We start from the raw sequence: 17946 nt of genomic DNA on the forward strand, positions 1-17946 counted from the left end.
GATGATAAAAGTGGTCAGATGACACATCAGAATACTACAAGACAGGGGTGCACAACTCCAGTCCGAAGTCCTGCTGAGTTTCCTTCCATCCTGGCACTTAACTGATGGACTACTGTCACTGATTGGCCAGAGAGCACCTACAGTATTTATACAAGTCAATCTCTGATTAAAAGGCAAGGAGGAAAATCTGCCTTTGCTGCAGCCATCCAGGACCTTAGTTGTGCACCCCTACTTTAAGACTACAGTTGAGTCACAAATGGCACCCTTTTTCCTATAAAGTACACAACCTTTGACCAGAGCCCTATGGGCCCTCGTCAAAAGTAGTGCATTATGTACAGAAAAGGGTGCCATTTAGGATGCACCCTATATCTAAGGGACTGGGTATCTTCGAAACACAGGAAGCGGGAGGAGCCACTAACAGTTACAGGCGGACTGCTGGAGCGGCGGGGCGCTGTCTGTCAGTTTGGCGCTAGGTGTTCCCGTGGTAACGGCAGGATCAGTGTCCAGGCTCTCGGACATCCTGTCACAGATGATGTCAACGAGGCGTTCAAAGGTCTGCTTGACATTGATGTTGTCCTTGGCACTCGTTTCAAAGAACTCAAAACCTGCGGAGGGATAGCGAGGGAGAAGAGAGAAATAGTATATGAACATTGTAGATGATGTTGACAAGAAGTTAATTGTCTACATTCAGAAATCTCTTGACAATGACTAAGTGAAAATGAAAGCCTGTCAAATACTGTACGTTATGTTTACAATAAGTCAATGAACTTACAAAAGCCCATGTAGGTACCGGTGCTGTGAATCAGTATGAGCTAACGCATTATAATGCTTCGTATCTGACTGTTGACCATTCGATGTGTTCATTATTTTATCTCTGCCACTATAAAGTGTCCCTGATCAAACAAATGATAGCAGCTCACCGAGTTGTTCTGCCAGCTGTCTCCCGCTGTCTGAAGCCACCACCCTCTCCTCCTCCATGTCACACTTGTTCCCAGCCAGCACCACCTGGGCGTTGTCCCAAGAATAGGTCTTAATCTGGGTCGACCTGCACACACACGCACACATACATATACAGAGAAGAAAACAGAGCACTGCATCTATCTACTAGAAGCTATAGGCGACAAGCTGATACAGTAAACAACATATCTCCTCCATCAAACCCAGGTTTACTACAGAACGGCGCTGACAGACACCGTCCGCTTGCTTCTAGCTCCTAGCGAGATTTTTTTTGTGTTCTGTCTATACACGCCATTTATATGTACAGTGCATTCAAATATTATTCAGACCCCTTCACTTTTTCCACATTTTGTTACGTTAAAGCCTTATTCTAAAATGGATTAAATCGTTTTTTTCCTTCATCAATCTGCACACAATACCCCATAATGACAAAGCAAAAACAGTTTTTAATACATCTTTGCAAATTTGAGTATTTCCTTTTACGGAAATATCACATTTACATAAGTATTCAGACCCTTTACTCAGTACTTTCTTGAAGCACCTTTGGCAGTGATTACAGCCTCGAGTCTTCTTGTGTATGACGCTACAAGCTTGGCACACCTGTATTTGGGGAGTTTCTCCCACCCTCTCAAGCTCTGTCAGGTTGGATGGGGAGTGCCGCTGCACAGCTATTTTCAGGTCTCTCCAGCGATGTTAGATTGGGTTCAAGTCCAGGCTCTGGCTAGGCCAATTAAGGACATTCAAAGACTTGTCCCAAAGCCACTCCTGTGTTGTCTTGGCTGTGTGCTTAGGGTTGTTGTCCTGTTGGAAGGTGAACCTTTGCCACAGTCTGAGGTCCTGGGTGCTCTGGAGCAGGTTTTCATCAAGGATCTCTCTGTACTTTGTTCTGTTCATCTTTCCCTCGATCCTGACTAGTCTCTCTTGGTTTCATTAGACCAGATAATCTTGTTTCTCATAGTCAGAGAGTCTTTAGGTGCCTTTTAGAAAACTCCAAGCGGGCTGTCATGTGCCTTTTACCGACGAGTGGCTTCTGTCTAGCCACTCTACCATTAAGGCCTGATTGGTGGAGTGCTGCAGAGATTGTTGTCTGGAATGTTATCCCATCTCCACAGAGGAACTCTAGAGCTCTGTCAGAGTGACCATCGGGTTCTTGGTCACCTCCCTGACCAATGCCCTTTTCTAGAGCTGCCTGGCGGGCAGCTCTAGAAAGAGTTTAGGCGGTTCCAAACTTCTTCCATTTAAGAATGATGGAGGCCACTGTGTTCTTGGGGACCTTCAATGCTGCAGAGTTTTTTTGGTACCCTTCCCCAGATCTGTGCCTCGACACAATCCTGTCTTGGAGCTCTACGGACAATTCCTTCAACCTCATGGCTTGGATTTTTCTCTGACATGCACTGTCAACTGTGGGACCTTATATAGACAGGTGTGTGCCTTTCCAAATCATGTCCAATCAATTGAAATTACCACAGTTGGACTCCAATCAAGTTGTAGAAACATCTCAAGGGTGATCAATGGGAAAAGGATGCACCTGAGCTCAATTTCAAGTCTCATAGCAAAGCTTCTGAATACTTATGTAAATAAAGTATTTCCGTTTTTTTTGTTATACATTGGCAAAAATGTCTCTAAACCTGTGGAAAAAGGGAAGGGGTCTGAATACTTTACGAATGCACTGTGTAATTATATTCCAGACTCTGCCGTTGCTCGTTCTTATGTTTCTTAATTTAGTTTCTTGTTTTTAACTTTTTGTATTATGTATGTATTGTTATTGCATTTCTAAGTATTACTGTACTGTTGGAGTGTACAGTGAGGTCAGACTGGTGATATGAGTTCAGATGTAGGTCAATTGACATCTGACTAATGATATTAATCACAGTGACATCCTGGTCAAAAACAGCTGCTCTGAAATGTGGTTTTTGTGCTGAATGTTTATAATCTATCTCTAGTCTAGCCTATATTCAATGGTGAAATTATTACCGATATCTATGTTTATCTCTCACAATTATTCATTTTGTGTTTCAATGGCCAATAACCAAGAGAGGAGAGAAGCAGCAGTGTCTAGTGCTCAGCGTGACTCTGTCACTTGTCAGGAGACAACTGCGTCACACACAGGAAATGAGTGTGAGTTAGGACAGGAACTCATTCACACACAGGAAATGAGTGTGAGTTAGGACAGGAACTCATTCACACACAGGAAATGAGTGTGAGTTAGGACAGGAACTCATTCACACACAGGAAATGAGTGTGAGTTAGGACACATCCTGGCAGGGATGGAAAACATGCATCTTTACCCTCAACCTTCTAACCAGGATGAATAATGGGAAATAATAATGGAATAAAAGCCTACCATAAGAAGTCTGTTTAGGTCCTTAATTCAGAATAAGAAATATACATATGTTTCATGCTTTGTAACATCCCATGACCCTTACGGGGATGATACAAAAAAATTATATATATATATATACAGTATATCGCAAAAGTGAGTACACCCCTCACATTTTTGTAAATATTTGAGTATATATTTTTTGAAGAAATGACACTTTGCTACAATGTAAAGTAGTGAGTGTACAGCTTGTATAACAGTGTACATTTGCTGTCCCCTCAAATGAACTCAACACACTTCCTTCCATGCAATATTGCTCAAATAAAAAGCAAACCTGGTTTCAAAATACAAATAAAGCAACATCTCACGGCACAACGCCTCTCCCCTATTTGACCTAGATAGTTTGTGTGTATGCATTGATACGTAAGATACCTGTGCCTTTTTAAAAATCTATGTAGTTCTGTCCTTGAGCTGTTGTTGTATATTAATGTTCTGTATTATGTCATGTGTCATGTTCTGTGTGAATCCAAGGAAGAGTAGCTGCTGATATTACAAGAGCTAATGGGGATCCTAATCAAATACCAAATATATAGTCTCATAAGTAATTATAGCTAATGATATTTAAAACATCATACATGGTTTCATTACCACTTATCAGTTATTATGGATGCTTATAGTCAGTTATAACACATTATAAAGGATGTTATAAAGCATTACATGTATGTACTGCATAGAAAGTGTTAACTAATAAAGTATTTTTGTGCTCTGTCACTGCTATGGCTTTAGTGAACAAGCTCACTGATTTGAACAGCTCCAAGATAATAACAGTCATTAGCTGACTGGTATCAAGACTTCAGAATAGAGCAGTTCATGACTCTACAGTAGCTGCTGTTCAATTTGATTGCATTGCAATGTCTCATACAGAGAGCCTGTTAAATAAATGTGTTTTCTTCCTTTCTTAGCAGTTAGTCATCCGACAGTACATCAGCGCGTTGCCGTAGTGATCGCGAGCGCCCCTTTCCTCTCTGTGCTCGCGTAATCCTGTTGGGCCGTGAGGGTGAGATAAGGCTATAGCAGTGAGCTGTAATCATGCTACAGAGAGGGAGGGGTCACACCGTCTGGCCACAACACCTGGATCTACACAACCAAAGGAGACAGAGATGTTTAACCCGTCTACTTTCTACAAAGATGCCCTACTCAACATACCAACACTAGGGTTGATGTGACACGCCCATTCTGTACACAAAAGAGGACATGGTAGTCAAAATCACTTTCTCTCTACACAATTGAGAAAACATTTTTCTTTTTGTTTCAACGTGAGACATTTAATCGTTTTGTCAAGTGCATCCATCAAAACATTATTTTTCTTAAACTATTCTTGTAGAGTTTATCCCAGAAACCTGGTAATTGTGACTGATGAAATAGACTTCTTGTTCTTATTTCTAGGAATAAATCATGTTGAATCCAGGATACAGGAAAGATACAGAACAAGGTTCCAGTTGTGTAGGTATTCAGTATTCGGATGGAAATAGATTTTGTGGCTCACAAAGACAGTGATTCGTGACTTTGCCTGGCCTACCCAGGACCCCCCCCACACACACACACACACAGATGGGCCAGTGGCTCTCTGAGAACAAGCGCTCTAATCAATACGCTTAGATAAGGAGATACTGACAGAGATGAAGGTCAGCTATTTGGGTCTGTTTCTTCACAGGGAGAGCTCCTCTACTCATCCTGTCTCAATACAACCCAACAACACACTGTTGTCCATAAAGATATGTAGTCTTTCTGAGAATCTTGTGTTAAGATATACAGTATGTAAACAATACTTAAAACAAAACATGTCATCTGAAGTTGCTTCCTTCCCTCCTGTATTTCATGACACATGATATACTGACAAAATTGCAGTCCTTCCAACGTGCTGATGAAAGCTGTTAATGCTGACACGTACTGGTTTTCAATCATATAATCAACTGTGCTATTTAACACAAATGTTCCTCCTAGAGAGGATGAAAATGTGTTGTACCCCAGTAGAACTCACCAGTCCTGCACACAATGGAAGGACTCCTCGTTGGTGATGTCATACATAAGGATGAAGCCCATGGCTCCCCGGTAGTATGCAGTGGTGATTGTCCGGTACCGCTCCTGTCCCGCTGTGTCCTGGAGAGAGATACAGAACATTGTTGTTGCTGGTCACAAACACACGCACACACCCACACACCCACACACACACAGTCACTCACAGTAAGTCACACAGAAAATCTCCCATCCATGTGTGTATTTATTCTGGACTGGTTTGGCTAGCTGTGATGATCATGTATCCTGCATCGCCAGCTGGTTTGGCTAGCTGTGATGATCATGTATCCTGCATCGCCAGCTGGTTTGGCTAGCTGTGATGATCATGCATCCTGCATCGCCGGCTGGTTTGGCTAGCTGTGATGATCATGTATCCTGCATCGCCGGCTGGTTTGGCTAGCTGTGATGATCATGTATCCTGCATCGCCGGCTGGTTTGGCTAGCTGTGATGATCATGCATCCTGCATCGCCGGCTGGTTTGGCTAGCTGTGATGATCATGCATCCTGCATCGCCGGCTAGTTTGGCTAGCTGTGATGATCATGCATCCTGCATCGCCGGCTGGTTTGGCTAGCTGGGATGATCATGTATCCTGCATCGCCGGCTGGTTTGGCTAGCTGTGATGATCATGTATCCTGCATCGCCGGCTGGTTTGGCTAGCTGTGATGATCATGCATCCTGCATCGCCGGCTGGTTTGGCTTGCTGTGATGATCATGCATCCAGCATCGCCGGCTAGTTTGGCTAGCTGTGATGATCATGTATCCTGCATCGCCGGCTGGTTTGGCTAGCTTTGATGATCATGTATCCTGCATCGCCGGCTGGTTTGGCTAGCTGTGATGATCATGTATCCTGCATCGCCGGCTGGTTTGGCTAGCTGTGATGATCATATATCCTGCATCGCCGGCTGGTTTGGCTAGCTGTGATGATCATGCATCCTGCATCGCCCGCTAGTTTGGCTAGCTGTGATGATCATGTATCCTGCATCGCCGGCTGGTTTGGCTAGCTTTGATGATCATGTATCCTGCATCGCCGGCTGGTTTGGCTAGCTGTGATGATCATGTATCCTGCATCGCCGGCTGGTTTGGCTAGCTGTGATGATCATATATCCTGCATCGCCGGCTGGTTTGGCTAGCTGTGATGATCATGTATCCTGCATCGCCGGCTGGTTTGGCTAGCTGTGATGATCATGCATCCTGCATCACCGGCTGGTTTGGCTAGCTGTGATGATCATGCATCCTGCATCGCCGGCTAGTTTGGCTAGCTGTGATGATCATGCATCCTGCATCGCCGGCTGGTTTAGCTAGCTGTGATGATCATGTATCCTGCATCGCCGGCTGGTTTGGCTAGCTGTGATGATCATGTATCCTGCATCGCCGGCTGGTTTGGCTAGCTGTGATGATCATGTATCCTGCATTGCCGGCTAGTTTGGCTAGCTGTGATGATCATGTATCCTGCATTGCCGGCTGGTTTGGCTAGCTGTGATGATCATGTATCCTGCATCGCCGGCTGGTTTGGCTAGCTGTGATGATCATGTATCCTGCATCGCCGGCTGGTTTGGTTAGCTGTGATGATCATGTATCCTGCATCGCCGGCTGGTTTGGCTAGCTGTGATGATCATGTATCCTGCATCGCCGGCTAGTTTGGCTAGCTGTGATGATCATGTATCCTGCATCGCCGGCTGGTTTGGCTAGCTGTGATGATCATGACGGTCATTATCTATTCACAAATTCTAGAGGTTCAAGTCTCCCCAGTAAATGAATAATGCACTATGATCAATAAATCAAATAATCCAAATCCCTATCCATGCCTGCAGGGCCCATCCCAAACAGAGCTATTGATATAAGCACAACAGGGTGTCTGGTGATGTCTCCACACCCCATGGGAAGCAGACCATTGATCCCATATACCGTAGCTAACCATTTAAATAGAGAGACATTTCCAACGCCATGCTGATTAGTCACTGTGGTGGCTGAGACCTACTGGCCATATTATACTGATTATGTCATGTCTATGGGTTTTTACAACAAACCTCTTGTATAGGGGCACTCAGCAGTGTGCTATTTCCACTGTGAGGCCAAACAGTGCTGGGTTACATTAGCTACAGAGAGAGGCCTGCTCTGCTCTCTCTGTGAATATGGCTATAATTGTGTCTGTGTGGTAGCCAACGGACATCTCTGACCTTCAAAAGCACACACAGCTCAGAGGCTGTCTACCTCAATCTCCCTCATACAGCAGCTGGGCTGAGTAATGGAAACCCACAAATATACACAGTAAAGCATGGACGTACGTGCACCTGCATGCAGATGTTCAGGTGTGTGTGTCTATATATTAGTGCGAACAATGAACTGTAGAATGTTTTTGTACAATACAATTCAGTAGGCCATAGCATTACCTACTTCTACATAATGTTTTTTAAGTACATTTCTTTATCGTTTTTTTTTATTATTATGAAAATGGTTTTCTTTTCTTTGCAGACTGTGACATTGCTTTACATTAAACATTCATCTTCTAGACAATGCTTTGACTGTTGACTTTCCTCTTGGCTGAATACTGAAGACATACTGTATGCATCCACACATTTCACTACCCTATCGATTCAGGGCCAAGTGCTTGCCAATGACTCATTTCATCTTGAGGCTATTTGAGTGGGCAGCTTTGCTTGTTCTTAGCTAAAAGACACAGCGAGACAGAAAAATCCTGCTGAGTCCAATGAACAGGAGCTCCATTTGAAACGAATTGACTGAGTTTTATTTAATCATCGCCATGGCACCACAGAGCAGTTTACACTGTGAATAAGCCCAACAAATGGACAGAATCTTTAGTACAGTCCGTGAAGATTGACAATAGGCCATCTTATTTGAATCTTACTGGTAAATTTGAATCTTACTGGTACTGTGGCTCGTCGGGAATAGTACAGTACCCAAACAGCCCAATTAGACAACCTAGAGCTATTCAATTGAATGCTCTCTCTGGCAATCCTGCGTCTGTTAGAACCCGCTTGTTTTTGCTTAACTGACAAAAACCCATTACCCTTATTACTCACTAATTAAACTGTTTACATTCAACCCTCAGCTGATTAACTGCTACAGTCCTGTCTGGGACCAATGAATTGGTGGAACAGACAGTAAATATGACAGCGAACAGCATTGCCTCTCTAGGAAAGAGAGAGAGCGGGTGTTTGGAGGAAGCATGCTTTGAATTGTCACCTTGGCAATCTCAGAGGTGCTCAGAAACAAACTCCTTCAACTCCAAATCTCCTAATAAAAAAAAGCTGTTGGCGAGGTCGGACACACACAGGAGGAGAACACAGTCTGAGAGGAGTGTTGTTCAGTGATCCATACACATCCATCTGCCTCTGTTCTCTACACTGCCCTGCCTCGCGTTCCATCACGGTAGGCCTTGCTCCTACATCTTAGCAGCACAATCCAACTCAAATGTTTCATGTCAAATGTCACATTTAATGTTATTGTGACTGGATCCTAGTCTGCATGTTGGCTTTTAGAAATCTATAACAACGTAGAAAGGCAGTATCGTTACAAGCTTTAAGGGACTGGGCTTGGAAGTGATTTATAAGCCCCAATCCCTTAAAGATTGAAACGATACTGCCTTCTACATTGTTATAGACTTCTAACAGCCAATGTGCAGACTAACCTGTGACAGGTTGTGACTAGATGCACACTTGTAGTTAAACTTAACAAACATACATTTGGGGGGATATATAAGGCAAATACTGCAATTGAATGAATAGCTCATATTTGTGCACACTGTAGTTGAACAGCTTCACTTACAGTACACTAGACATTATCTATCACAATAGTTAGTACCCCTGACTCTAGCGACAGACCTACCCAGATCTGCAGTTTAATCCTCTTGTCGTTCTTGTAGACGGTCTTGACTTTGAAGTCAATGCCCACGGTGCTGACGAAGGCTGAGGTGAAGGCGTCGTCAGCGTAGCGGAACAAGAAGGAGGTTTTACCCACGCTGCTGTTGCCAATGATCAGCAGTTTGAACATGTAGTCAAAGTTCTGGTCCCCGCCCTCCTTCCCTTGAGTGGTCCCCTGAGTGGCAGCCATCTGGAAAGACCAGGAGTCACAGTGCCAAAGGTTATGACAAACATGGAATCAACTCATTGGCATTAGAAATGTCACTCTAACGTTTAGATATGTTGCATGGAAGACGGATGTCACAGACGTGTAAAAGAAGAATATATTATTCAAATGATCACACGCAAACACACCAGCCTCTGAGTTTGGTGTTAAAAGCATACAGACTCTGTCTGATGGCAGAGTTGGATAAACAAAAAGAGCACTACACACCCTGGGGTTGGTGAAGAGTCCACCTGTGTTCTACATCTTCACATATGTGTGCCTGCCAATGAACATTAGTCAGATCCTTCCCAAGCAATCTATACCATTCCCAGCAGGGTGTGGAAGGTGTATGATCAATTAGGCTTGGATTTATCAATGGTTATGCCAATCCATTCAACAATCCAACAATAATTGACAAAAAACAAATGTGGAATGTTTAATCTTTCTTGCGAAATTCGTCTGCATTTGTCAGCATTCTATATAAATAGAACTGGGCTACAGCAGACATCTTTGTTCCTAGTAGCCTAAATGTTTTCACTGTGCATCAGCAATTTGCCATTTCAAGCATGTGCCTGTTCTGTTAAACGGAGAAGGATTCTTTCGGTTTTACATCAAGCCTAAACTGCACTATTAACAACACTGTACTGTCTATGTACAATGTTTCATAAACCAAATGTCCTATTACCGATAACAATCATCTAGAAATACATGGGCACTGCATTTTAGGTGTTTTATGTGCTAATTCAATTTAGAAATGTTACGAGGACGACGAAAATACACTATTCCATTTTGCTACACAAACGTAGGCTAGTTCTCGTAAATTGGATAAAACCTTGCAGAATTTTGGAACATCGGAAATGCCGCTTAGAATCAAGTTCTTTGCGGAATTCTATAACAGTCTAGTAAAAAATTGACATGATGCAGAAAAAATATTTTAAATCATAGCAAACTAACCTGCGTCGAAGGCTTCGTGTCAGTCAGTGGCTTTTTCTGTTTTTATATAAATGTTTTACTGTAGAAGACGGTTCGGTTTGATGCTCGACAATTTCAGCACCTGGGAGCTGTCCCTGTGTTCCGAAGCTGAACTGTCCGGCCCAAGCACGCGCCAGTGTTCGTTCGTTGTAGAGCGTAGTAAGCGCATTCGACGTCAAAGTTCACAATATGGAGCTTGTAGTCTTTATAATTCCAAAAGGGTGACTGCATTATTCAGCATGCAACACAGTCACTTTGACAACATTCATTTTGACAACTACAGACTATAATATTTTTCAAAAATTGATATTTTTGTGAACATTTTCATTCATCTAATAATGTATTTTGACAATTATACAATTTCCTCTGTTGCATTACCAAAAAAATATGCTTGCTCTTAGAAAAGACAATATAACGTTTCAGAAATGTAAAGCACAATTACAATGTGCATTTAGCCTAAATTAATTTGTTCAATGTAGCCTAATGATGATGTGTGTTGAGTCATTCTGAAGTCAACGGGTTTCATCTAGGTACCATATGACTATGGGAACTGCAATACTTGGAGGGGGGATATGAGATAATGTGGGAAATATTTTGCTATTGACGTACAAGCTTGGATTCTGCACCTCTCATCTCAGCACCACACACACAGGATGCTGAGACTGAAGCTACAGTAATAGATGCCAAACACTGGTGTAGATTAAACCTGGTCCTGACCTGGACCAAAATGTACTTCCAATGGGAATTCTCCATTAAGACAGTCCAGGCCCAGGCTGGGAAACCAGCCCTTATTAAACAGGCCCTAGAAAAGTAGATTCTATTCTTTGTATAGGTCTAAAATACAACATTTTATTCAGACATTAATTGTGACAAATGCAAACATAGGGGTTATTAACCTGTTGGATCGCACCACAAATGCTTAAAAGATAGCATTTGGAGACAGTGGCCAGATAAACAAAACCAAAGCATGGATTGCTGTTTTGTGAGACTTGTTTTCAGTTCTTGGTAAGATTTCACATTTGTAGGTATTTCTGTCACTCCACCTACTGTTAGGAATAGGAATGAAGACCATTCCGTTTTAAAATAAGCCTACATTGAAATTCAAAGTTACTGAGACATGGTATTTGGGACCTGGAAATCTAAACACACACACTATGCAATATTTAATAATATATCATCCTAGTCAACATTTCACTCAGCCCATTATCATCTGTGACAGGCTCCCATGGCTGCTGTTCTGGACTACTGGACCACACCTGTTCTCTGTTGCTATTTCTGATCTGACTAGCCTGAGTGTCAGTCTGTTTGTGCTTTCATGCCAACTACTTGGCACTCATTGCCTTGCCAAACAATGCCAGCAATGTTCGAGGACCAGTCTATCACATTATTACTGTTGTGATCAACTAGACACCACCAGTCATCTGTGTTGACATTTCTTACAGTCCTGAGGGGAAAAAACATGCTGGGAGGAATCAGATTGTCAGATTAGTCTTTAAATTAAAGTCACAATAACTTTCTGTATTTTACACATGCCATTGTGAATATAAATATGACCGTTAAGTCTCGCATGTTGCCCTATGGTCTACATCTGAACAAATTGTGTTATGTCAAATAGAATTGTTTAAATCAATATATCTGATTAAAATGTTGGAATAGTTCACGCAAATTACAAAATGACATAATGGTTACCTTACCCTGTAAGCAGTCTATGGACAAGGTATGACAGCAATCCATTCTTTGGTTTAGTTTCTCTGGCACTGTTTCCAAATGCTAACGTTTTAGCATTCGTGGCACAAATCCCAGTCAAGTCATGGGACCGATATTAGCATTTTGCACGCGTCATGCTCAAATCATTTGTAAATTACTTTGTTGAGCTTCACCATCAAATTGCGATACTTGCGGGTGATTTGGACATGATGCACAAACAATTATAATATCGGTACCATGACTTAAATGGGATTTGTGCCACAAAAGCTAAAACGTTAGAATTTGGAAACAGTACCATGGAAATAAAACCAAAGCATGGATTGCTATCAGGCCTTGTCCATAGACTGCTTACAGGGCAAGGAAACCAATGTGTAATTTTGAAATTTGGGTCAACTATCCCTTTAACGACTTCCAGACACACCAAAAAAGTTATATAATCGGACAGACAGTTGTTGTCCACCTCAGTTATGGAAAGTACATTACCTATCCATGTACCGGGAAACGGATTTGATTGGGTATGTTAATGATTCATCTCCTGGCAGGAATTAAGCCTTTGGCCGTTTTGTTTATAGTGCATAATTAATGAGAGACCGGGTTGTTTGATTGGTGTCCACTGACCGTTTGGATTGCTGCTTGAAAGGGGGCGACTGAAGTAGGTCACAGTTGCAAAGCCTCATGTGCTCGTTTTACTAAATTCTAGGATATTTGTACTTACTGTGCAACATTTATGCAAAAATCTTATAAAGTAACCGATCGGATCAACTTGCATGTCGTTTAATATTACAGCACATGTTTTCTCGTCTCCAAATATTTCTGCAAATGTGTATGTTCTATAAAACATACGGCTTACAGAATCAAAGTGCATAAAACGATGTGGGAAATATCTTGCGTAATATCCACTCACCAAAATGAATAGAGGCATTGATATAGTAGCACGTTCTCTTTGTACAATTCTTTGAAAAGGTTTTGATGACGGAGGTTTCATAAATAGAACTTTTCTATTTAGTACTCTGCACGATAATAGTGCCATGGCACCCTCTGCTGGGGGCTTGAGTTCTTGCATGTCTAGATATTGAATTACAGTATTACATTTCGATGCCTATGACAAGTTGCAAATGTCATTATTAGAGGAGCTCCATTTGCAATGCTTCACAAATATTTGGAATACCTGTAAAAAACTTTTGTTCAGGTATTTTTTCATGATTGTGTCAAAATAAAAAAATAGCAAGACATTAAGCCTATCCCTGTTTACCTTACTGTTGCCTCTGCTGTTTTGGTTAGCCTAAAGTACTAATATGGATGCTAACCACTGTTTTATGTAGCCTAATAGAGAGTTTATCATGGAGGACTCCACAGAATTCATCCTTCAGGACCAAGGCTCCAGAACGGTCCATGGCAGTAAGGACAACCCCATCCTGACAGCCTCCACTGGGGCTTTGCTCGTTGGCCTCTATGGGATATGGACTATGTTTTCCCTTCCTGACTTCTGCAAAGTACCAAGAAGACTCAAGGTATATCTCATTCACACGAATGTGCTCAGGCCCCTATAACTGTACAGTGAAATCAATAAACAATGCTTTGCTGCTTGTCTTGGAGTGCTTTATCTGTGTTCCATGATGCCTTCAAAAGAAGAATGGGGCTTATGTGGTAAGTCAAATATTTGTAGAACACACAATTGGTAAGTCAAATACACTGAGTGTACAAAACATTAGGAACACCTTCCTAATAATGAGTTGCACCCCCTGTTGCCCTCAGAACAGCTTCAATTCGTCGGGGCATTTATTCTGTAAGGTGTCGAAATCGTTCCACAGAGATGCTGGACCATGTTAACTTCAATGCTTTCCACAGTTGTGTCAAGATTGTTTAATGTCCTTTGGGTGGTGGACCATTCTTGATACGCACAGGAAACTGTTGAGCGTGAAAAACCCAGAAGTGTTGCAGTTCTTGACACACTCAAACCAGTGCGCCTGGCACCTACTACTATACCCGTTCAAAGGCTTAAATATTTTGTCTTGCCCCTTCACGCTCTGAATCGCACACATACACAATCCGTCTCAATTGTCTCAAGGCTTAAAAATCCTTATTTAACCTGTCTCCTTCCCTTCATCTCCACTGATTGAAGTGGATGTAACAGGTGACATCAATAAGGGATGATAGCTTTCACCTGGATTCCCCTGGTCAGTCTGTCATAGAAAGAGCGGGTGTTCCTAATGTTTTGTTCATTCAGTGTATATAAATAATCAACGAGGGGCTATGCGTTCCATGGAAAATAATGACGCGCTTGCCGAGTGGAACAAACCTTCCACGAAGTTGCATTCTTTTTCAGAGAAAGCATAGAGCCCCGAGTTGAATATCCCTTTTATACCATCGCTATAATTCAACACATTTTCCCCTAGAAATGTGTTCACTTGCACATCCACTGAAGCTACAGTAGTTGCCTTGGTTACCAAAAAAACTTGCTAGTTTAGCTAACCAAACCATCACTCCTAGCTTGCTATTATAAGGTGACCAGATTTCTGAAATGAAAACCGGGGACATTTCCAGTTCGGCAGTCAATATATAATTAAAATATCCCATGTTATTATCTATGAAATAAAAAAGGGGGACAATTCCGGTTTCATGTATTTAGTCTAACAGGCCCACTGTGATAGAGAAAACAACTATACTACAGAAACACTACAGACAAGACAGAACTGTCCAATCTGAACAGCCATTCAGTGGTCCTGGCAGTCTGGGTAGAATAGGAGCAGAATAGAACATGAGCAAAATTGAAAAAAACAGACAATTGTATATGTGAAATAATTAACAACTTAAAAGAAATAAGACGATGATGAGATTGGTAACTACATATATACTTATACCAACTTAATCTGTATATTTCTCAGGATTTCTCTGTCTTTTGCCAGCTTCTCCATGAACTCCTGGCAGGGGAGGATGAAGTTTGTCTTCACAATAAGCATGGCCTTGATGTTAGGAACAGTGAACCTATTTCTTGCTGCTGTCCATATATCATTCATTTGGGAGAACACTCTCTCGACTGGTGCATTACTTCCAGGTAAGCACATGACAACAGACGCTAATCTAGCCACGTTAGTGTGTGGGATGTCGTTCTCTTTGAAGTGGGTAACCACCGTGCTCCATCTCTGACTGAGCAGTGGCTCAGATGTTTTCCATTCTTCAAGCGATCCCCCCTTTAGGAACTCTTGCAGGCCAGTAACCTCGTCAAACAATGCATCCTCATTGATGGTCACATTGGGGCATTTTTCCTGCAGTGTGCCTGCTGCCTTCTGGATCTCTTCATGCTGAGGTTGCCTTTTTAAAAGGAGACCATGTAAATATTTTAGATTATCTGTGTGCTTTCCCCATGCTTGCAAGTAATTCACAGCTGTAGTGAAGAATGATTGGGATGGTTTGAGAAAGCTCTCTTTAGACATGGCTCCATTTCCCTCTAGCTCTCTCAGAAGTCCTCTGACCAAAACTGGAATGAAGTTGGTCATCACATCATGCAGTCAATTTTGCCTCAATGTTTCTCAGAATTGCAGCTGACTCCACAGCACAGCAGTCCTGGCATTCAAGCATGTTGATCATGCCACTGAATATGGTCAAGTGTCCATGGACAAAGGCCAGCCAAAGTTCAGTCAGTGGATCTTTGAACATTGCTCACGGGACAACAGGGCATTTGTCTTCAGAAAGAAAAAAGGATTTCAATGACACATACATGTACCTTTTCAGCACTCTTTCTAGAGCAGGGAGCATGGACAGCCAGCGAACATTTCTGTGTCCTAAAATGTTATGGTACTCCTGGCCAACAAACTCACAAAAGCTCTTCAGTCTTCCTACTCTGACGGTGAAAATATCTTTGTGAGCAGATACTAAACATCAAGGGGAATCATATCCAAAGCTGTTCTGGCCGTGTTATTAATGATGTGGGCAGGACAACCTAAGCCAATCACCTCCTGCTGCAGAGCATTTTTAACGTTGGTATGGACATTGACCCTCCCCAGCCTATTCAGTCCTCCAAAGTTGGTATTTGTGTTGTCGGCAGACAATGCCACGACTTTGTTTTGCAGGTTACATTTTTGGATGACCACCAGGACCTCCGCAGCAATCTCCTCTGCTGTTTCTCCTTTCAATTCAACAAAATCATGCAGTTTTGTTTCCACAGATGTGTTGCCACCATATATCTTACAATATCTGGCTACTACTGGCAGCAGCTTTACATGTCCATGATTGGACACATCAATGGACAGGGACACAAATTCAACCTGGTCTAGGTCCTGTGTTACCAAAGTAGTTGCCCATGATGATAACACGTTACTCACTATGGCGTCACATTTTGTCCGAGCACATGTAAACTTCGGGCTCATAAAGCTTTCGTGTCAGTTGTGCTGTGCAGTCCATAGATCTGTAACCACGATTGTGTCGCATAGTGTGGTATGCAAAGACACCCTCCTGCACAGCTAAATCATATTCTTCTTGGGAAGGCTCTACCTTCTTGAAGAATGTGGTGACAGAGGGCATACCAACACGGCAATCAGAGAGGCTTCATGCTTTTTCGTTCTACCACTGCCGTTCTTCCTCCACTGCCAATTGAAAGAGAGGAATTACAAAGGGTGCAGTGAACCATTCTATCATCTTGACCTGAGCACATAAATGGAAATTCTCTCATCATGTTGTCATTAAAATGGCATTTCCGTTTCTGGGAAAGAGCCATTGTACCTCCTGTCTGCTCTTCTTCACTCTCCTTGTGTCACTCTTCTTACTCTCTTAACCTTTTCTTCTCCTCCAATCTTTCTCCACTCGTCTTCCTGATCTTTCTTCCTTTCCTTCTCTTCACCTTTCCACCTCACTCTTCCACACTCTCCTCGCTTCACTCTTTTTACTCCCTTAATTTTTCCTTCTCCAATCTTTAATAATAAATAGTACACTATTAGATAAAATACTTTGGTTAACAGATTCCCATTGCTTGCCTCATTTTTGTATTTTATCTAAAAAGAAAATGGTTTGCAATAATACATTGGCAGGCTCTGTAATCATAGCTTTACCTTTCCTCCTCTATCTCTTTCACTCTTCTTCCTCTCCACTCTCTAACAGAAAACATTATGCTAATGTTATCCATGAAAATGTCTAAATATATTTTCACACTACTTATAATGCCAAACCATTAAAATTGTAATCTACAAATAAATATTCTCATAATTAATTGTGCATGAATTTAATATAATCATACTTTCATAATAGCCCGTCCACTGCATTTTTACATGTGAACGTTTTTTTTAACCTAGTTACCATGACAGTAGCTGGCTAACCTAGCTAGATAACTTAGTCGACATAGCTAATGTTAGCTAGCATAACCTATTTAAAACCTTATAAAGCAGAGCATCTATCTATATAATAAATTGTGACATTATAACATCATTAGCTAGTATCTCAAACAAGTGTAACTTTGTTTGTTTGTGGTGATATTGTGGATTCACTTGACACTTGCTAGCTTCTGGCCGAGTTTTCCACAGCAGTTTTCTGTAAAACTAGCGTGAGCAAGTAATTAGTAGAAGAAGAGTGAGTGAAGCTACCATAGCGAGCAGCCCCCTCTGCTGGACGAAACAAGCACAACGCGATTGAGACGTCAACCGGTAGGCTCTGCTGCCCGGTCTTGACACGTATAATATTATTTCACTTTGCAGTCTGTTTTTAACGCATAGTTAAAAACGGGGACAGCTCCAGCCGGGGACACCCTATAATTATGAAAATCGAATTCAGCAATGCCAATAATGCCAATAACCCCGTTTCCTAGACTGAGGGCCAGTCTGTTTGTGCTATCCTGCCA

General features: G+C 42.1%; 1 protein-coding gene across 1 annotated transcript; it reads right to left on the minus strand.

The window, feature by feature from the left end:
• Positions 1 to 10568, minus strand: LOC112248579 (ras-related protein Rab-3C-like). The gene is made up of 5 exons (XM_024417723.2): positions 10395 to 10568; positions 9201 to 9425; positions 5319 to 5437; positions 921 to 1045; positions 1 to 605 (listed from the first exon to the last, which is right to left on the minus strand). The coding sequence occupies exons 2-5, from the start codon at positions 9423 to 9425 to the stop codon at positions 415 to 417; spliced, it is 660 nt and encodes a 219-aa protein (XP_024273491.1). The 5' UTR covers positions 10395 to 10568; the 3' UTR covers positions 1 to 414.
• Between the last annotated feature and the right edge of the window lie 7378 nt (positions 10569 to 17946).

The sequence above is a fragment of the Oncorhynchus tshawytscha genome, linkage group LG04 (genome assembly GCF_018296145.1).
Source record: "Oncorhynchus tshawytscha isolate Ot180627B linkage group LG04, Otsh_v2.0, whole genome shotgun sequence".
Taxonomy (NCBI): domain Eukaryota; kingdom Metazoa; phylum Chordata; class Actinopteri; order Salmoniformes; family Salmonidae; genus Oncorhynchus; species Oncorhynchus tshawytscha.

Excerpts from the sequence above, each read along its gene's own strand:
- LOC112248579 (XM_024417723.2), bottom strand. The coding sequence starts at position 9,425 with ATGGCTGCCACTCAGGGGACCACTCAAGGGAAGGAGGGCGGGGACCAG. Across the intron at positions 5,438-9,200 it reads GGATTAAACTGCAGATCTGG|GACACAGCGGGACAGGAGCG; the intron begins GTAGGTCTGTCG and ends ATCTCTCTCCAG. Across the intron at positions 1,046-5,318 it reads TTCCATTGTGTGCAGGACTG|GTCGACCCAGATTAAGACCT; the intron begins GTGAGTTCTACT and ends GTGTGTGTGCAG.